This window comes from Arvicola amphibius, chromosome 3 (assembly GCF_903992535.2).
Source record: "Arvicola amphibius chromosome 3, mArvAmp1.2, whole genome shotgun sequence".
Taxonomy (NCBI): Eukaryota; Metazoa; Chordata; class Mammalia; order Rodentia; family Cricetidae; genus Arvicola; species Arvicola amphibius.
The window spans coordinates 138,965,412-138,986,904 of NC_052049.1; the positions used below are offsets into that span (position 1 = coordinate 138,965,412).

General features: G+C 46.1%; 1 protein-coding gene across 2 annotated transcripts in view; it reads left to right on the top strand.

The window, feature by feature from the left end:
- Positions 1-21,493, top strand: part of Myo1e (myosin IE) — a 196,874-nt gene that overhangs the window by 148,477 nt on the left and 26,904 nt on the right. For both annotated transcript variants that reach the window (XM_038321973.1, XM_038321972.1), the window contains 6 exons: positions 3,811-3,917; positions 9,892-9,990; positions 13,156-13,300; positions 17,708-17,822; positions 18,489-18,658; positions 20,108-20,253. In XM_038321973.1, coding sequence (XP_038177901.1) covers positions 3,811-3,917; positions 9,892-9,990; positions 13,156-13,300; positions 17,708-17,822; positions 18,489-18,658; positions 20,108-20,253 — 782 coding nt within the window. The remainder of the gene's footprint in view (positions 1-3,810; positions 3,918-9,891; positions 9,991-13,155; positions 13,301-17,707; positions 17,823-18,488; positions 18,659-20,107; positions 20,254-21,493) is intronic.

Below are 21,493 nucleotides of genomic sequence, written 5' to 3' on the forward strand. Positions count from 1 at the left end.
GATCAACCTGAAGTTTAGTTATGTAAAGGGATATATACAAGAATTCTACTTGTATACTTACCCAAATCCCACACTTTCTGATGGATCCAGTGATCAAGGTCTGCCTGGTGATCTACAATAATGAAAGTCTATTTTATATGCCCTCCCAAAACATCACTGAGGGATGCATAGCCATGGCCCAGTCCCTTGTCCCTTCCGTTTCTAAACTATTTGGCAGATATGTCCCAGGAGTATATTAAAAGGGACTCCAGGTTTCTGGATAGAAAATTTTATATTGAAAGTAGTTTTAGTGTTGCACATTTTATTGTTTTAATTATTTAAAAATAAAACTGATCTACAGGAGTTAATTAGAATTGTCATTTGATGGACACTCCCATCAAGTTACTAAAGCAAAAAATATATTCCATTTATGAAGCTGGAGAGATCTCTCAGCAGACCAGGTTAGTTGGTCCCTGGCATCCACATGGTGGCTCATAACCATCTGTAACTTCAGTCCCAGGAGAACCCAGCTCCCTCTTCTGACCACCAAGGGCACTTACACATGAATACATGCCAGCAAAACATGCACATGCATACCATAAAAACAAATCTTTTAAATAAAACCATATTACATTTAATAATGCTTGATTCTGAAGCTTCCTTCAATTATATGTTGTAATTGGAAGAGGCCAGTGTTGAGATCAGAGTGAAGGTTTGATTCGAGACAGAGCAGACTCAAGCTCCTAGTGAGCGCAGGTAGACACACGAGGCATTACCTGAGTGAACCTGGAGCCGGGAGTGGAAGATGGCTTTCTAGGTTCATCCACCTGTGTGGGCTGCCGCTGGAGGAGCTGAAGCCTGGAAACGTAGGCAGACCCATGATGTACCACCTCTCACACAACAGAGCCAGGAGCACCGAGGCTCTCCCCGCTGTCCCGTCTTGTTTTTGTAATTTGGTTCCCGCTTCTGTTGAATAATGCTGGTACCTCTTTATCTAGCCAATGCATGCTTGGCTGGAGTCAGAACTAATCCAGTTTGCTTCCGAGTCACCTCACAGGACACCAAGAGTGACCCATGGCCATTGAAGTGTAGGCTATCCTGTCCATGTTTATCCAGTTAATCCCTTTGCTGCCACACCGCACTATTCTGTATCACTCATAGGAAGGCAAAAGAGCATTGTGGGTAAGAAACGTGGACTTGGTTTCAAGTCTCATCTTTGTGGCGTACAAATTGTGTTGTCCCAAGGAATCCTTTGTCCTGTAAAGCTTGGTATTCTCATTTGAAAAAGCAAAAGTAGGAGCAGTCACGACCCCTCAGGATTGTTGTGATACGTCAGAGAGCCGTGACTATTGTAAGAAGAACGATGTCAGGGGACACGGGAAGTGGCCCTGCCGCCTCTGGGTGCGTCCCTTGGGCTACAGTGCAAAGGAAGTCTGCCGCTGCATGCTTAGGGCTGAGTAGCAGTAAATAAAAATTAGTATCAAAAACTGAAAGCAAACTAGAAATTTAGAGACTTAGGAACGAAGGGTTGGGTGTGGTGGCACTCGGAGAGGCGGGGAGATCTCTGTAATTTTGAAGCCAACCTAGCCTACATGGTAAGTTCCAAAATGCCAGGGCTCTATACAGAGACCCTATTTTAAAAAAAAAGAAGAGGAGGAGGAGGAGGAAGAGAAGGAGGAGGAGGAGAGGAGTAGGAGGGGCTGAGGAGTGAGTAGATCCCATCCTCATCAGAAAGAAGTACGCATAAGAAGAGAAGACATCACAGCTCAACGACGCCTACCTGACGACTAAAATCCCAAAAACAATACACGACCCATACACGAAAGACAGACATGAAGAAACAAAGAAAGCAAGAAAGGTTGTGTAGGATTAGAGAGATTGTCTTCAGCATGTAAGAGCACTGGCTGGGAGGACTCAGCTTTGAATCCCAGCACCTACATGTTGGGTGACTCACAACCATCCATAACTCCAGGGGATCCAATGCCCTCTTCTGACCTCCATGGGCACCATGCATGCACATGGCGCAATACGTACCTGCATACAAAACACTCAACACACATAGCATAAATAACTAGAACTTTAAAAGCTTTGCTCAGAGAGACACCACAGTGCCTCCCTGTGGACTTCACCTGGCGTACAGCAGAGATCATCAGATTTGCTTCCAAATGGCATTTTATCAGAAGAGAAGGTAGAGGGCAATTTCCTTTGTGGTCAGAATCCTTACTACCGTGGGGCAACCCCTCTACCCCGTCCTCAGTTCCAGACAGTGCAAAGAATGCTGTTTTCTGCACGCTCACACAAGAGCACCATTCACTGATGAGCATCCTACTTTGCTACCCATCAGTTTTCTGAGGGTTTCAGATTCCCAAGTGCATGAAAGTAGAGAAGCCCTAATTGAGAGCGGGTTGTCTCTAGTCAGCAGAGCCCTTCTGCTGACTGGGAATGGCTCCCTGGTTTCCTGGCAGGTCTTCCCACTATTTTCTTTTAGAGATTTTTTTTTCTCTCTGCATGCTGACAGTCTCAGAAGGAGAGTTTGCCTAAGTAGAGCATCATGGGCCCCCAGGGAGTGCTCAGCTGTGCACTGGAGCTGCTCATGTGAGCAGCTACTCCCGTTTCTTCCACGTGTGCAATTCTCATGATCTGAAATGCATCCTAAGCAGTTCCAGATTTGTTTATGTGGCTTTTTCTGCTTGAACTCAGTCCTGTTCTGGGTACCCAGGGCACAGTTAGTGACAGTTGATTTTACACAGACTCATTTTGCTGTGTGACGACTAAGTTCTGTCCCACAAGGAAAGTGCAGGGAGCCTTCTGAGAGCCCTGTGAAGGGACAAAGCAGGGGGGACACTGGATGAAACGGCATATATGACATTGATGGATTATATATATTTTTAATGAATTTCACTTTGTTTAGCTCTAAGTTTACATCCTTTTATTTATTAATAATAATTATTATTGGTGGTGGTGGTGGTGGTGTGTGTGTGTGTATGTGTGTGTGTGATATGTGTATGCAGGTGCCCACAGATCCCTTGGAGCTGGAATTACAGGCAGTTGTGAGCCACCCATTGTAGGAGACTAGGGACTGAACTCGGGTCCTCTGGAAGAGTAGCAAACTCTCATAACTGCAGAGCCCTTTCTCCAACCTCTTCCTCATTTTAATAAAGAGATTCTTCATAGATGACACTATTAGGAAAGAGATTTGAGATTTCATCCCTGCTCATAATTTTAAACAAATAAACCAAAAAATAATAATAATTGTATCAAGAACCAGGCATGGTCATGCATGACTATAATCTTAGCACTTAGGATGCTAAGACAGGATAATCAGGACTTAAAGGTCATCCTTTAAGTTAGTGATTTAAAATAGCCTAGGATGCTTTAGACCCTATCTCAAAAAACAAAACACACACAAGTCTTTTTACAATGACCTCAGTCAGTACAAATTGACAACAGCATTATTCCTGATGAAAAGAGTCACGTGAAGATTTACAGACATATGTACATATATGTATACACATATGTGTATATCTCTATATATGTGTGTGTACATACATGCATGCATATATGTACATATATCTATAGCTTTTCTTTATTAGCTGTACTAAAACTGCCTAATGGTGTTCAGTGTTCAACTCCTAGGTGTGATGAAAATCATTATAAAAGTCAGTGGCACTTCAAGGCTCTTCAGGATACCTAGCTCAGGCACAGCAAGCAGATCCATGAGGGTTTGTTTCTAGCTATGTGCTCCCGTGCTGCAGTCCTGCAGGTTTGGTTTGGAAGCTCATCTGCCGTAGAGAGTTCCTCATCTCTAACTGCCCTTATCCTTCCCACTAGAAACAAGCCAATGACCTCGTGAGCACCCTAATGAAATGTACACCCCACTACATCCGCTGCATAAAACCAAACGAAACTAAGAAGCCCAAAGACTGGGAGGAGAGCAGGTATGTCACAAGGATACTAGGAGAGGCCGGGGCATCTGAGGTGAGCGAGCACGCATGACCTCCCCTTCAGGCGAACAAACCTCTGTCTAAAGAGGAGGCATGCACGCTTGGTACTTCCTGTTTCTAACGACATCTGTGTAATAGTTCACCTCACCTTGTCTTTAATATGTTTGTAATATCATTCCATTCAAAATAAATTTACGATGTTGATCTTGCCTAGTTTGGAGGCTGGTGTTAAAACAAACCTTTGTACCGAAGAGTCACGATGGTCTTAAAGTTAGTTCGAGGCTTTGTTTAGATGGACAACATGTAGCCTTTGTAGGATGCTTGGCTCAGGGTCACAAGGGAAAGCCTGAGAAGTGGGATAACATGATCTGCCAGTGGCTCTAGCCCGTGAAGACCCTCAGACAGGCTAGAGGTCCTGAGCACTCCGTAGAAGAACAGAGTGAAGGATGAAGCCAGAGGAGATGGATGGACCATGGGTGCTCAGGTGCCCTGGTACCCGAAGAAGCCTGTAGCGCCGTGGTATTTAGGAAGTGGCCCATGCAAGCTGAAGTGAGTTGACAGCTGTGGGTGTTGACTGAGAAAATAAGATTCATCTCCAGGGGCTCTCCAGTTTACAACACTTGTTCTTGCAGAGGACCCAGGTTCAATTCCCAGCCTTAATGTGGTAGCTTACAGTCATCCTTAATGCCAGTGTCAGGGGATCTGACTCCCTCTTCTGACCTTTCCAGGCACCAGGAATGCAGATGGTACATGCAGGCAGGGAAAACATTTGTGCACATTAAATAAAATAAATATTTAGAATATATTTTAAAAAGATTTGTCTCCAGCTGGGAAATCCAGGGACCATTCCGGTGAGGACCGCCCTTACTGTCTGCTTGGAGCCTGGGAAGAACTGGAGAATGACCTCATGATGGGGTGATGATAACTCCAGAGGGTCCCCCACTCTATCACCACATCACCTGGTCACAGGCTACCAGGATGCCCTGTTCCTATCTGGGAGAAAAGAAAACTGAGTTTTGCAAGGTATTAAGTGACTAAGTGAAGGAAACAATGGGAAGAGACCAGACATAAAGAGGACAGCTGCCAAGTACATCCTCTGAGAGACAGGGTGGAGTCCGTTGCCCATGCTGTCCTCAAGCCCCAGTCTCAGCAATGACAGATAATACCTGAGCCTCTGTAGAGGGGGGAAGGACAGACAGGGAACAGAAGACACACCCAGGCCCACCTAGGTTGGAGATCACCTTCTGAAGAATGTTCTTTCATTCTTAACACTAGGGCATGGGCTGGGATGCAGCTGAGTTGGTAGAGTGGTTGTGGAGGATACAGAAGGCCCTGGAAAGGTTTTGCTCCCCAGCACTAAGTAAACCAGGCACAATGGAGCAGGTGCACCACCATGGCTGCAGTAGCTGCTGCTTTTGCTTCCTTTGATACAAGGTCGTATTGTGTAGCTCCAGATGACCTGGACTCACTATGTAAATCAGACTGGCCTCAGACTTGCAGAGATTTGCCTACCCCGAGCTCCCGGGCTCCTGAGTGCTGGAATTACAAACATGGGCCACCATGCCCAGCCTAAATTATTTTAAACATGGCTTCTGGGGATCAAACTCTGGGCTAATGCTTGCAAGGCAAGCACCTGGAGCCTAAGTACCACACTGGGACTAAGTGTCCCATCCGGAGCTAGACCGGGGTTCAAAACTGTGCTCTGCAGCTACCCGTTAGTGACTGATCTGCATGAGACTCATTGTCTTCCACATTGCCAGTCTGGCTCATTAAACAGAGGGTCTAGGATATAATGTCTGTCAGTGAGATCTCTGACATGTACTGATATGTGAACAGACCACCCACTCACGTGTGCAAATACACGTGCTCGTGCACACAGCAGGGTGGTGTCATGGACAACCTCAGAGAAAATGTGGGCATCAGAAGTACCCCTAAGCAGTAGGTACCTAAGTCCACTCTTTCTTCATTGCAAACTCTCCCACTTTACTTCCCCACCTCTTTTCAAGAAATCATCTTAAATGAAAGAATTTTACCGGAAACTGGAGAATTGACTGAGTAGTTCAGAGCATGCGCCGCTCTCAGGGGACCCGAGTTTGGTTCCCAGCAGCCTCCTCATCATGCACCTCACAACCACCTGTAACTCCAGCTCCAGGAAATCCAACACCTTTGGCCTCTGCGGGCACCTGTGCTCACATGCATGTGGCCACATAGAGACACAAGTACACAAAATTAAAAGTAATAAAAGTTAATTGAGAAAAATAAAACCATAGTTGCTTATTAATGAAGTATCGCTCTCAACCTCAAAATAGTTGTGCTAATAGGCTTTCTTGTAAAGAAATTGTACAGTAGCTACGGCTTGAACCTTTTTATATAAAAATTCTGAAACTGGTGGCGTGTGCTTATGATCCCAGCACTGGGGAGCCAGAGACAGGGAGATTCCTCAAGGCTCATTGGCCAACCCAACTAGCATAATTGGTGAACTCTAGGGCAATCAGAGATACTGTCACAAAAGAAATAGATGGTTCTCTCTCTCTCTCTCTCTCTCTCTCTCTCTCTCTCTCTCTCTCTCTCTCTCTCTCTCTCTCTCTCCCCCTCTCTTTCCCTCCCTCCCTCCCCATCCTTTCTTTCCCCCGTATTTTTCCCCTCTCCCATGACTGAAGTTCTTCACTGAATTTCAGCAGACTCAAGTGAGCATCCACATCATGGCTTATGAACGCTCAGGGTGCGAGCTGCTGATGTTGGTTCCCATTTCCAGCCGGCCAGCTCCCCCATGGGTTTCCTCACAGATGGCCTCACTCCCTTGTGAGTATGGAGGGCTGAGTCACTGTGGTGTATTACATGCTCAATTGAAGTTCTTGGTAGAGAGGGTTACTCATTCCACAAGTTTATGAGGTATGGGGTTTTTCGTTTCCTGTTGAAATGTGTTTTTGTTTGGCTTCTGGCAAAGTGGCTGGCCTTGGATTCAGAATTGCTGCCCTCCCAGCTTTTGGCTTGCTTGAGGGAAGGAGGGAGGGAGTGAGGACAGTCCTGGGTGGCTCCTCCCATAGGGTGGAAATGGTGACCTGGGGGAACAGTTGGGACCAATGCCCACCAGCAGTGACGCTCCAGCAAAAACATCTTGGGTCCTTTGGTGCCTTCAAGTTCTTTTACAAATTACAGGATTTTCTAGACCGATTGTCATACAGCAGAAAATTTATGTAAGAAATTTCCTGGACCTTGGTGCCACTTTAACAAACTCTAATTTGATTCAAGCTGGAGAGATGGCTCAGTGCACTGACTGCTTGCTGAATTTAGGTTCCTACATCCACGTGAAAGCTGGGCCTATTGGTGTCCACCTATAATCCTAGCAAGACGGCGCTAAGAAAGGAAGCTCCCAGAGGCTTGCCAGCCAGCCAGTCTAGTCAGAATGACAAGCTCAGGGCTGGACAGAGGGCTCACTTACTGCTCTTCCAGAGGACCAGAGTTCAGTTCCCAGCATCCATGTCATGTGCTCACAGCCGTTCCAGAGGGCTCAATAAATAGCAAGCTCCTGATTCAGTGAGAGACCCTGTCTCCAAAAAGCTAAGGAGATGATTAATGGATTGAGGAAGACATCGGTATTAACCCCTGGCCTCTTCATGCACCAGGATGGACAAGCATATTGTGTGTGGTACTCATGTGCTGCCTCACATGTCAAGGTCAGAAGACAACTTGTGGGAGTATAGTCTTTACCTTCTACTATGTGGTCTCAGGAATCGAACTCCGGTCATCAGGCTTGGCAGCAGGTGCCTTACTCACTGAGCAATCTCACTAGCTGTGAAGCAAGATCTTCACACAGAGAATAGTCTTGCCTGTGTGATTCACAGGCAAAGCCTGTCTGGTGAATCCATGTGTGATGTGTTGCCTGCCTGAGGCTTGGAGAGAAGCCAGTGTTTGTGAATAGTACATTGAAAGCAGCAGACACCCGAAGTTGGCACTTTTGGACTAGAGAGATGGCTCAGCAGTTATGAGCTCTCACAGAGGACCCTGGATCAATCACTAACACCCAGTTATAGGAGCTCTAGTGCCCTCTCCTGGCTTCCTTAGGTATTGCACACACACCATGCCCATAACATAACTGCAAGCAAATACTCATACATATAAATTGTGTTTGTCTATTTTTTAAGATAAAAGGGCACTTCTGCATGTTTTTCTTACTAGAGAAAGAGGCAGTAGTGATTTTGTATTTGGAGAAATGGGAAAGGAAAATTATTTTTCCAAATCAGGTTTCTAGAGTGTCTCTGCTTCTAATTCAAGGGAAATGTGCCTGTTGAATATCTGTCTTTTCATATAAAGCCTCGAAAGGTTGTTTGTCCTGGAGCTGAAGAGATGGCTCTGTGGTCAAAGTACTTGCTGTGCAAGCAGAAGGACTGGAGATCTGCTTCCCAAAGCCAAAGCAAATGCCAGACGGGTGTGGCAGCCTGCTTGTGATTCCAGCCACGGAAGGCAGAGACAGGGGATCCTCGGAGCACCCGGCTAGAGAGGCCAGCCATGTCCACAGGCTCTGGGTTTAAGGAAAGGGTTGTGCCTTGCTGAGTAAGGTAGAAGAGAGAGGTTAATGTCCAACATCCACCTTGAACAGCCACATGCCCCCGTGTACCATGTTCACCTTCATCCATGCACACATGGAAATGGAAACGTGCTGTCCCTGAAGGAGTCAACTCTTGTGGCTGAGAAGAAAGAGCTCTAGGTCACTGGCCAAGTTTCAAAGAAGACCTGTGGAACCCGGCTTGGAAAAACAGGACTAGAAATGAATCATGACTGGTGGGGAAACTTGTCTATCATCCCTCTGTAGAGATGGGCGGGGTCTGCAGTGCACATGGCTGCCTGAAGCTAGACCCTTAGAAATGTGCTTAATGTTCACTATTACTTAAAAACAAATAAACAAAAACCTAGTCGCACCAAAGAGACAAGAGACAGAGAGACAGGTGGGTCTGTATGTGATCAAGGCCAGCCAGAGCTACTCAGTAAGACATATAATTGAAATAGGTTTTACACCATACTTTTTTTGGGGGGAGGGAGGAGACAGGGTTTCTTAGTAGCTTTGGAGCCTGTCCTGGAACTCGCTCTGTAGACTAGGCTGGCCCTCAACTCACAGAGATCCGCCTGCCTCTGCCTCCTGAGTGCTGGGATTAAAGACTTGCGCCACCACTGCCCAGTGATTTTAGATCATTCTTAACTTGGTCGTTTGAAAGATCCTAGAAGTGTAGTCTCATTGAGTCTAAAACTGATATTAAACTTTAAAGATAAAAACAACTCTAACAGCACTTAATTCAACAGTTCTTTATTTTGTTGAAAAAAAAATTTTGTTTGTAATACAAATGTCAAGTGTGTAGGACTTTATTTTTATTTTTGTCAATTATTTTTAGCGTTACACTTATTTGTTTCTTTGAAGGGGGTACACATGAGTGCCAGGGCACATGGACGGGCGACAAAAGACGATTTATGAGTCTTTCCTCCCTACTACGTGGGCTCCAGAGACCAAACTCAACTTAGCAGGCTCGGTAGCAAATGTCTTTATCTGCTGAGCCATCTTACCAACCCCACTTCCTATTTTGAGACATAATATTCAGGATGGCCTTGAGTTTTCTGTGCTCAATGGATTGGATCCTCCTGCCTCAGCCTTTCAAGCAGCTAGGATTATAGGCACAGAGATTCATGCCTGGCTTTGGGTTCTTATTTTACTGTTGTTCTATAAAATAGATGTGTGATGTCTTCTTGAATGATTGCAGTAGTTCATAATAATTTTAGATTAATATCATGTAGTTCAAAAGTTCAGCTTGGCCACTATTATTACAGGTCTTGTAAATATGTTCCCTGCAGCTTGATAGTAGGGGCGAGTGGAGGATGAGGGAGGTGGGCGGGCAAGTGGAGGGTAGTTAAGAAAGTTGGCGAGGTGGTAGGGGGACGGAATTTTCCAGTAACCTCCATGTTCCCTCTTCTGTTTTAGGGTAAAACATCAAGTAGAATACCTGGGTCTCAAAGAAAACATCCGAGTGAGAAGAGCCGGTTATGCTTATCGGCGAGTCTTCCAGAAGTTTCTACAGAGGTATTGGACGAGTTACTACCTCTGGCAATGGATTGTTTTTTGGTTCAGATTAGCTTATTTGTCCATTCAGAGCACATACCAAACAAATTTAATGTAGCCACAGAGGCAGGCACCCATCACAACTCATTTCATGGTATTTTACCGCCCTGAAAAGAAGCCCTGCTTCCCGCAGTCACCATCTCTCCTCTGCCGCCCATGTGAGGCAGTCACCCATCTGCTTTCCGTCACCGTCAACTTGCCTAAGTCACACATATGTCCTCTGCGACTGGCTATATGACTGTGACATCGTGGTGTTTCCAAGATCCGTCGTTGGTTTATATAGTGTGTCTGCATCTTGCACTTGTTCCTTGGTGAATAATATTCTATCGTATGGATTTGCCACGTTTTACCTATCCATCCTTCGGTTGCTTCCATTTGGGGCCGATATGAATCACGCTGCTATCACAGCTCTTGTCTGAGCCTTGGCGAGGATGCGTGTTCCAGTTCTGGGATGTGGAACTAAAGTGGGATTGCTGAGTCATATGCTAATTCTATGTTTAACTCGCAGAGTACCGCCAGGCTGTTTTCCCAAGTGGGTGCACCATGTTGCATCTGCACCCACAGTATTTGAGGGTTCCATTTTATTCCATTTTATTTTATTCTGTGCCAACATATGCTAATATCTGACTAACCTTGCTAGTGGGTGTGAAATGGTATCTCACTGTGGCTTTGATTTGCATTTCCCAGATGGCAGAGGATGTTCAAAACTCTTCATGAGTTTATTGGCCATTTATATTTCCTCTTTAGGGAAATTCTGTTCAGGTTCTTTGCCCCTCTTTTTGTTTTTAGGGCTTTTTTTTGTCTTTTTATGAAAGCCATAATATAGACTATGTCACTGAGTTAGAAAGTCTTCTGTGGAGCAAACCACCGGGTATAAGAATTTATAATTGTGACATGGGAGCTAGACCTGACCTGATGGATTAATAGTATGAAAACAACTACAAGAAAATATTTAGCCTAGGGGCCTAGAGAAATGGTTCAGCAGTTAAAAGCACTGTCTACTGTTCCAGGACCTGGGTTCAATTCCCAGCACCCACATGGCAGCTCACAATTGTAATTCCAGTTCCAGGGGATCTGGCATCCTCACACAGACATACATGCAGGCAAAAAAAATGCACATAAATAAAAATAAATAAATCTTTAAAAAATATTTAGCCTAAACAACTGCAAGAAAATATTTAGCCTACCTAAGAAATAAACTAGGGCATTTAATTTCAAACACTTTGTAGAATCCATGTTTAAAGTCTTTCTCTGTAGCCCTGGCTATACTGGAACTTGCTATGTAGACCAGGCTAGCCTTGAACTCACAGAGATTCTCAGACCTCTGACTCCTGAGTGCTGGGCTTAAAGGCATGGGCATCTATGCCTGGCTCATATTTAAATTCAAACTGATTTTTATATTCCCCTGAAAGTATGTTTGACAGGACCATGTTTAAATGGTCTCACTCTGTGTTACATGTTTTGAAAACGATAAATTTAGTGTTCTTAAAATATGAAGTCATTCCAACTTCCCTGCTCTTTCTGATGAATTGTTCTGTTTATTTAAGTTCCTTTAAGAAATAAGGTAATGGGAGCCAGATGGTGGTGGCACACGCCTTTCATCTCAGCACTCAGGAGGCAGAGACAGGCAGATGTCTGAGTTCGAGGCCAGCCTGGTCTACAGAGTGAGTTCCAAGATAGCCAGAGTTACACAGAGAAACCTTGTCTCAGAAAAAAAGAAAAAAGAGTTGTGGGACCATTGGGCATATAGTCAGTTGACAGAGTGTTTGCCTACCATTCAGGAAGCCCTGGGTTCAATCTCCAGCATAACACAAAACCAGGCTTAGAGATGGCTCAGAAGTTAAGACCAGCACTTGCTCTTGCCGAGGACTCAAGTTTAGTGCCCAGCACACATGGTGGCATCTCATAGTTGACTGTAACTCCTGTTCTAGGGGATCCAGTGCCCTTTTCTGGCCTCCTAGGGTACCAGGCACGCATGCAATACACATACATATGTGCCCAAAAATTATCTATGCTTACTTTAAAAATATATAAAGCAATCATAATAATAAGTCCACAGAAAAATAAAAGAAAGAAAAAATTAAAAAAGAAAAAACCAAGACTGGGACTATATCTTGGCTGCCTTGTACAAAGTCCTGGATTCAATTCCCAACACCATGAAAAAAAAAAAGAAATTTAAAAGACATAAATATCTCTGTATGCAAAGGCTGTGGCTGTAGAAATGGTTCAGAGGTTAACAGCACCCAGTGTTCTGCCAGAGGACCAGAGTTCATATCCCAGAACCCGGCTCACATGCACTTGTAATTTCAGCTCCCAGGGCTCTGGCACACATGTGTTTCGACATGCGTGCTGGGAACTGCAACCGCTGAGCCATCTAGCCAGCCATGGTTTTATAAGACGGGTTCTCTGGCTGCCCCACAGCTTACCAAGTAAGCCGCACTGGCCAGCAACCCCCAGGACCCTCCTGGCTCCTCCTCCCAGCGTGAGGGTCACAAGCGTGCACCACTGTGCCTGACGTTTTCATGGACTCTGAAGGTTGAATGAACTCAGGTCCCCATGTTCATGTGATAATCATTTACCAACTGAGCCACCTCCCTAGCCCAGCTTTATAAAACTTTTCATGATACTAAATGGCCTGAAATATGAACAGATTAGGATTAAGAAGAAAAGTGATGTTTTGATTTGCCTGAAATATTTGAATATTTGTTATGGGAACCTCTAGGCAATGAGGGGAAAGGAAAGTGGTTTTCCACCAGGGTGTGATCTCAGAAACACCAGGACAGGCCAGGCAGTAGTGACTCATATCTGTAATCCCAGCACACAGCGGGCAGAGGCAGGCAGAGCTCTATGAGTTCAAGACCAGAGCAAGTTCCAGAACAGCCAGGGCAACAGAGAGAAACCCTGTCTCAAAAAAAAAAAAAACCAAAAGAGAAACACCAAGATAGGGAGGGAGGGTCAGAAGTGCTGTAACCGTGAGACCAGGTGTGGAAGACCTTTCTAGTCATTGAGACCCGTTGCCTGTCATTGAGTGGAGCTGAGGGAGCCCAGCTACACAGCGACAGCCTTCAAGGCCCCTCTTGCCCCACAGGAGCCCAGGAGCTACCCTCTGCCCTCTTGCCCCCATAGGTACGCCATTCTGACCAAAGCCACTTGGCCTGTGTGGAGAGGAGATGAGAAGCAAGGGGTTCTGCATCTGCTACAGTCAGTCAACATGGACAATGACCAGTTCCAGCTCGGAAAGAGTAAAGTGTTCATCAAAGCCCCAGAGTCTGTGAGTACCGGCTGCTGCCCCACCCCTCTCCTCGTGTCTTGCCTTTGCCAGCTGCCATAGCACACAGCTGGACGCTAGTGCTCCTCCACCTCATGCCTTTCTTAGCCTTTTCTCGAAGGAGCCTGTCCCCTCCGCGTCCCCAGCCTCCTCTACCAACCAGACTCCCTTGTTTCCTAGCATGTGGTTATTGAATAAGATAGCACCGGGTACAATGGCTTTCTTTTCTCTCCTTTCCCTCTCTGTGAGGTCCAGGTCATTTCCAAGGGCAAGGGCTCTGACCGGTTAGGTTCCTTTTATGTACCAAAAACCTTTGACAGACACTGCCCCAAGATACAGTATTGGTATTTTCCCCATTGCTACAACAAAATGGCCCCCCCAAAAAGGAAAGGGTTAGCTTGGTTTATGGTTCCGGGGGATATGGTCCACTGGAGAAGAGACGGTGTGGAGGCAGGAGCTTGAAGCCGCTAGTCACAGTGGGTATGTTCACAGCCAAAATGCAGGGAACAGTGGACGCTAGGACTTAGCTTGCTTTGCCTTTCTGTGTCATCTGAGAATTAAGCCCATGAAATGGTATTACTCACATTAGGGTAGGTCTTCCCTTCCCTGTTGACCTACTCTAGATAACACCAACCCGCCCAGAGATTTGTTTCCATGGCTACTGTAAATCCCACCCAGTCAACAAGGTTAACAATCATCTCAGCTACGAATAATGATGTGCACTGCCAAGGGAGGTGTTTGTGCCATAAGGGAAGTTTGGGCAACTGTGTCCTCATCTCGGTTACACCAAACAGGCCAGTTACACATGGGCTCAGGGTGGGAATCCCAGGATAGAGACTGGAAGACCAGAAGGAGCTGGGGAGTAACTCTGAGGGGACAAGACAGAGAAGTGTCTGGACTGTGGTACCCAGGTACCCCGGGGACAGCCATGCTTGCACATTTTTTGTCTGTCTGTTTGTTTTGTTGTTTTTCGAGACAGGGATTCTCTGTAGCTTTGGAGCCTGTCCTGGAACTAGCTCGTGTAGAGCAGGCTGGCCTCAAACTCACAGCAATCCACCCACCTCTACCTCCTGGGTACTGGGGTTAAAGGCATGCGCCATCCCTGCCTGGCTTACGCATACACATTTATATTTCATGAACTTATGAGAATTTTACAGGGGGAGCATGGAGATTTCTTAATCTGCCCCAATGCACATGTGAGTGTTGTGATCCTAGGGGATGTCTTCATGTGTGTGGGAGCTCAACAAAGCTCTGAGTAACTCTGCCTCCTTAGCTCTGCAGCTGTAGAGTAAAGGCATTGCTTTGTAGGAATGGCACGAAGATCAGTACTTCAAGGCTAGCCTCAGCTACACGGTGAGTCTGGGGCCAGCTTGTGCTACCCAAGACCATGTTTTTAAAAAAAGAAGAAGAATTGATGACGAAGTTGGTAAATACACTCATCAGTCCTAGAGGAACTAGCAAGGGCATGAATAGTGTTGCAAGAAATAGGCAAATTCTGGCCTTGCAGCAATCTCCCCATCCTGATTCCTTTCCCGTCTGTGGCGTGAGCCTGAGACTCAAAAGTGATGGAGGCTCAAGTCGAATGTCTTGGCAAGCCCTGGAAATTATGCAGGAAGTACATGGCACCCACCAGTAGACCATCTATAAGGTTGTGGTAGCACTTCTCCACTCTGAGTTATTTATAGCCTCCCGGCAATTTCATTTCCCAATATAAAATGAAAATGTTGTGTCATATGCCATTAGGCAACCCCCAGCGCAGCTCCCGTTCTCCTAAAATGAGCTGGAGTGATTAGTCAGTACAACCCAGAGATTCGCCAGCTCGTACGGCTCACTTTCCGACTTAGACAATCTTCATGTATAACGGCCTGATTTTTTTATTTTCTCCTGATTTTTCATTCTGATTTAATTGAGCTCTGGAATTTATACCCGAAACCCATGTTTATTTTGGCCTTCCTTTAGCTTGCCTTTCTCCCAACAGCTGTTAGCCACCCTCGCTTCTCCTTTCTCCATCTCTGAACTTTCGCACATACGAGCCATCACCTTCCTTTCCCCCCCCCCCCTTCCTGTCCAGATCTGGTTTTGACTTGGAAGCGCTTTCCCCAAAGTTTAGTTTGTAAAACCTGCCTTAGGAAGCTGCTCAGTGGTTAGGATGCTTCCTGTCCTTCCAGGGGAGCCACGTTCAGTTTCCAGCAGCCACATCAGGAGCCCACAACTGCCTGTGACTCCGAGTCCATAGGATCCCATGTCCTCTCCTGACCTCTGAGGGTACCCACACTAGCACACACACACACAAATGAAAATGAATCTTTACAGCAACAAAGCCACCTTGTGATATTTTCACCTACCTCTTGCAGCGTCTGCTGCATACACACCAAATAACCTCTGTTCTTCAAAAACTGGTATAAGACATCGGGCACCAGAGAGTTTGTGTTTTGTTTGATCCATCTGTCTGTCTGGTTTTTCTCTTTATTCTCAAACCTCCCTGATGTCAAACCTCCTGAACTTTTGAGTGGGGAAAAATAAAAACCAAAGAAGCACCTAAAACCCTGCTCATCTTTGAAATAATCTCTTGGATGCTGGGAGCTGTTGGTGCCACCTCCTTTCTGGGCACAGGTATATTACGTGTGTCCTCCCAGATTGGTTGGAAATGGGAAAAAAACCAAGATGAGAGATATCAGCGAACACTCTCCCACATGGAGACCATGGAGCTGAGATTTCAGACATCTGTCCAGTCCTAAGTTGTGAGCCCCATTTAAGGTCTAAAATATATTCCTTCGTCCATCTGGGACTGCACGGAAGGCTGCAGGGTTCGGTGTTCCTCCCCGTCGGCATTTGCTGTTCTGGGTGTTTCTAGACAACCAGGGATGTAAATGGGAAAGACCAGGTGGCACGAAAGTGGCTCTTGGACGTGTATATGCTCAGATAAACACAGATGGTGTTTTTAGCTTCCTTCAAACCCGACTGCCTTGCTTACCTCTGGAATTTTTTAAAAAGTTTTATTTGTGTTAATTTTAATGTGTGTGCGTGCGTGCCTGTGTGGGCGTGAGTGCACCTGGGTGCAGGTGCCTCCAGAATCCAGAAAAGGGTGTCAAGAGTCTCTAGAGCTACAGTTGAGAGCTTCCTGATGTGGGTGCCGGGAACCAAAGTCAGGTCTCTGCAAGAGCCATAAGCACTCTGAACTGCTGAGCCTTCTCTCCAGCCCTTCTGGAATATTGTCCAGGGCCAACACATCATCTTTGAGTTTCTATTGGTCGGTTTTATCTTCCCTCTCAGTGGCTATGTAAACCATGGAAGTAGAGGGTATGTTTCTCCAGTTTTACAAGCTGATGAAATGCAGCTAGGGAGAAAGCTTTCTGTGTTCTGCACAGAGAACACAGACATTCACACAGACAAAATCCTCATGCTTGTAGAAGAGGAGCCTGCCATGCCTAGAAAACTGCTCAGCCATACCCAGTCTAGGTCCAATGTTCTCATCTATGAAACGAACAGCTATGTGTTGAGGAGTCGAAGGTTAGTCCGGAGGGATTCTTGACTACAGTGGACACTCAGCACGCGGTAATGCCTTGTCGGTCTTCACAATTCCCAAGTCCAGCTGCATGCGAACTGGTCAACCTGAGCTGGCCACATGGCCTGACTCTCCAGAGTCCGATTTGGGTCGTTTGCTGTGCCAGCTCTCCAGAGAGTCCAAGACTAATGCTCCAGCCTGGCTGCAGCGGCTGTGGTTTCTGCCCGGTGCCTTAGACAATCCTTGGAGATTGCATGAGGCAGGAAGTCTAGACTTCCATGCCACCGAAAGTAGGGCAGGCCTCTTCCCACAGCAACACAAACTCAGATCTGGCAGAAAGTGGAAGGTTCTATTCCGAGACCATTCGCAGCAGGCTGCGTCTGCTCATTAGATCTGGCTACCTGCTTCCTCCTTGGACCAAGGAAGGAAAACAAGTCACAGGAACTATGAGTGAGGGAAGGCAGAGGCCTTTCAAGCATACTCAGGCTCAGCCATTTTCCTTTTGCTTCCTGTCAAGAGTGTGGGTGGTGCCCATAAACAACATCCCATAGTAATCGTTTCATTATTCGTTCATAATAGGAGCTGCTGCTTATGTGTTTCTCCAGCACACTGAACCTCCTTGGAAGAACAAAGTTTGATGTTTAGTGGGGGGCGGGGGGAATGTTTCAGCAGTTATGAGCACTTGCTGGTCCTGCAGAGGACCCAGGTTCCCACATGGTGGCTCACAACCATCCTTAACTTTTCTATTGGAGGATCCAGTGTCCTCTTCTGGCCTCCAAAGGCATCAGATGCACACAGAACACAGACAAAGCACTCATGCTTGTAGAATAAATACCTTTTTTAGTCAATATAAAATTCTGTCCAGATCATGTGGATTGGCTCATGTGTTTTCTCTGCTGTTCCAGCTATTTCTTCTGGAAGAGATGAGGGAGAGAAAGTATGACGGGTATGCCCGGGTGATACAGAAAACGTGGAGAAAGTTTGTGGCCCGGAAGAAATATGTCCAAATGAGAGAAGAAGGTATTTTCATAATTTTGTTTATTCATTCAGCATTTTCCATTTTTTCTCATATTGTGTGTCTGTCTGTGTATGTGTGTGTATGTACATGCCACAGTTCACATGTAGAACTGTGTCAGAGGACAACTTAAAGAGTTGGATCTTTCATTCATCAGGCTTGGTGGCGAGCATCTTTATTGGCAAGCACATTCACGTGGAGAGTCTTCTCCCCCTGGCTCCCATTTAATAAAGCTTAAGAATAAATGTGAGAACCAGGAATGCTGGCACACACCTTGATCCCGGCACTCAGGAGGCAGAGGCAGTCGGATATCTGTGAGTTCAAGGCCAGCCTGGTCTACAGAGTGAGACCCTCTGCTCAAAAAATAAAATAGTTTGAGCTTAAGAAAAATTACAGTTTCATGTTCAAGACAGGATTTCTCTGCATAGCCCTGCCTGTCCTGGAACTCGCTCTGTAGAGCAGGCTGGCCTCTAGCTCAGATCAGCCTGCCCCTGCCCCCCGAGTGCTGGGTTTAAAGGCATGCTCCACCACAACCAGCACAAAATGCTTCTTATTCAGCATACGGCATGGGTTAACTAATCTTGTGTCGTGTAGAATCTTCATGTAATTCACTCCAAATGTCCTCTTCCTTTTCCTGCCTGATCCCTCTCCTCTGCTCGCCTGCATCGTAGCCTCAGACCTGCTGTTGAACAAGAAGGAGAGGAGAAGAAACAGCATCAACCGGAACTTCATCGGGGACTACATTGGGATGGAGGAGCACCCGGAACTGCAGCAGTTTGTAGGCAAGAGGGAGAAGATCGACTTCGCTGACACCGTCACCAAGTATGACAGGAGGTTCAAGGTACACACTGCCACCTAACAGTCAAAACAGAGTTCACATTTACAAGAATAAAAGCTGTGATTTTGCAGACTGTGTTCATTGAAGAAAAGTTGTAAAGACTCAAAAGAAAAATAGCAGCCAATGGTAGGCAAGCATCCCTGTTAACATGTTGTGGGTGTCCTTCAGACCTTTTTATGCAGACATATTTGCATTTTGAGTTTTGCAAAATAAGATGTGCATTAAATGTTCTTTTATGTTCTATTTCTGCCAGGAAGAACTTCCCATACTTAATATAGCATTCTATTTAGTAGATGCTTTACATTTTGTTTTGTTTTTGACACAAAGTCTCATGCATTTGAGTGGCCTCGAATCCCATATGTGGCCAGACATGACCTTGAACTTCTGATTCTCTTGCCTTTATTCTAGAGTGCTGAGATCATAAGTGTACACACCCTGTCCAGTTTTATGCAGTGCTAGGGAATTGAACTCAGGACTTCATGCATGCCAGGCCGGCATGCAATCACCTGAACCACATCCCCTACTAACTTTTTAAAATAATCTATTTTTATTTTATGTGAATTGGTATTTTGCCTGCATATATGTCTATGTGAGGATGCTGGATCCCTTGGAACTGGAGTTAGAGACAGTTATGAGCTGCCATGTGGGTTCTGGGAATTGAGCCTAGGACCTCTGGAAGAGCAACCAGTGTTCTTAACCACTGAGCCATCTCTCCAGTCCCCCTCCCCCAGCTGACTTTTTAAAAAGCAACTTCTTATATTAGTCAGAAAAAAATAATGGAGACAATAACAGCACTAGCTTAATAAGACCGATGTTGTTGGGGCTCAAAAGATGGCTCAGCGGTTAAGACAACTATTCTTCTAGAGGTCCTGAGTTCAATTCTCAGCAACCACATGGTGACTCATAACCATCTGTACTGGGATCTTTATGCCTCTTCTGGCATAAAGTCGATAGAGTATTTGTTTATTAAAAGAAGGTCATTCCTTGTAGCCCGAGAATGGACCAGCTGCTATGGGGTATGTTCTCAGCACTGCTGCTCTGCTCTGTAACAAGGTGGTCAGCCATATATTTTAACGCTTATTATTTGTTTATTAATGGCTAAGCTACAGACACCAGAGGGAAGCCTGTCTGAAATCCACACGACAACAATCCTTTGTAAGGTCACCGTGTTTGTGGGCTTATGTTTACGCTTGTGGCCCTGATACTTTATTATTGAAGTATTTGCTGATGCCATTCTATAAGATGAAAAGAGTCAAGAGTCATTATCCTCCTATGTGCCAGACTGTTCCCTGTCAAGGGGCCTGGGTCAGTCGTCACATGGGAGCCATTCTGGTGAAAGGGAAGCTCCGCCATCCAGGACAGCTGCCCTCTGGCCTGAAAGAGTGGCGCACGCTGTCAGAGCTGTCCCTCTGACCGTGTCTAGCTGCCTTCTGAAGGTTCCTCCCCTCTCAGGGTGTCAAGCGAGATCTGCTGCTAACCCCCAAGTGCCTGTACTTAATCGGGAGAGAAAAGGTGAAGCAGGGCCCGGACAAAGGCCTGGTGAAGGAAGTCCTGAAGCGGAGGATCGAGATGGAGAGGCTCCTGTCCGTGTCCCTCAGGTGAGTGCGAAATGGCTGGGGCAGGGCGCCTTCCACGGCTCTCCTCACATTGCCCATGATGAAGAGAACAGAATTTCCATTCTCCTTAGAGAAGACCTGGGGATGTAGCTCAGTTGGGAGAGCACTTGCCTAGCACTCATGAAGTCCTGGTTCGTTCCCCAGCGTTAAATAAAGCAGGTGTTAAATAAAGTAAGTAATCCCAGTACTTAGGAAGTAAAGGGAGGAGGATCATAAATTCAAGGTCATCCTTGGCTATGTGGCGAGCCTGGCTATGGTGGGTCTGGGCTACATGAGGATCCTGTCACAAAAAAAGAAATATTCTGGTACTGGTGACCATGGCTACCTGGAAATGGGATGTCCCTCTCTAAATGAAACTGCTGGGCTCAGAGGAAAGCAGGATCTTCACAGACTCAGGCCTCTGACCTGTCAGCATGGAAATCATGTCTGCAGTAGGATAATCCAAAACACATTTGCAGTATGCCCATCCTTGCCTGTGGCTCTGTGGCTCCCCTATTATCCATTCCCAGTGTTCCTGGATAAAGGGCCAGGTGGGACCGTGAAATGAAATGTTTAAAACCCGAATCAGGACACGATAAGATTTCACAACTGGGGACATGCCAGTGCCCTTCCTCACCGCTAGCTCAATAAGAGCCCTGGGTAGCCCGGACAGCCCAACTGCCTGGGTCATCTTTAAGTTTTGGTTCATTGGCTGTGTTACAACCTACTGGTCACACCCTTCCTGGCCACCCTTGGAGTTCTAAAGAACCCAGTGGGAAGATGTTTTCTTTTCTGGATGCCTGAGAAGACAGTGGACCAGGACATAACTGGGTAACCTGAAACGTACCCGGTCTACCCAGGAGCTGTGGCTGAAAGCTACGAAATCACCCCTGGAGGCTGTTATTGTGGAAGCCACGATTGTTTTTTCCTCCCTTACTGCCCAGTTCTGTCTCTTTCTGATCCATCAGACTTCATCGTTCAACTAGATCCTTACGAAGCTGGGTGTCCTCTCACCAAGCACCATTGTCCTGTTACTGTGACTTTAAGTTTACCCAATGTGATTGTTTACTCTCAAATTTTTCCTTCTGGTTTCCCAGTCCCTTCTACCAGAGCCTCTGGGGATAGAATATGTCCTGGTAACCCCAGCTTTTCCTCCATCCCCCTGGTAGTATGCATGCTCGATAGGCCCGTTCCCTCATGGCCTTTCCTTTTCAGAGGTTCCTAGCCTATAGACTTTCTAACT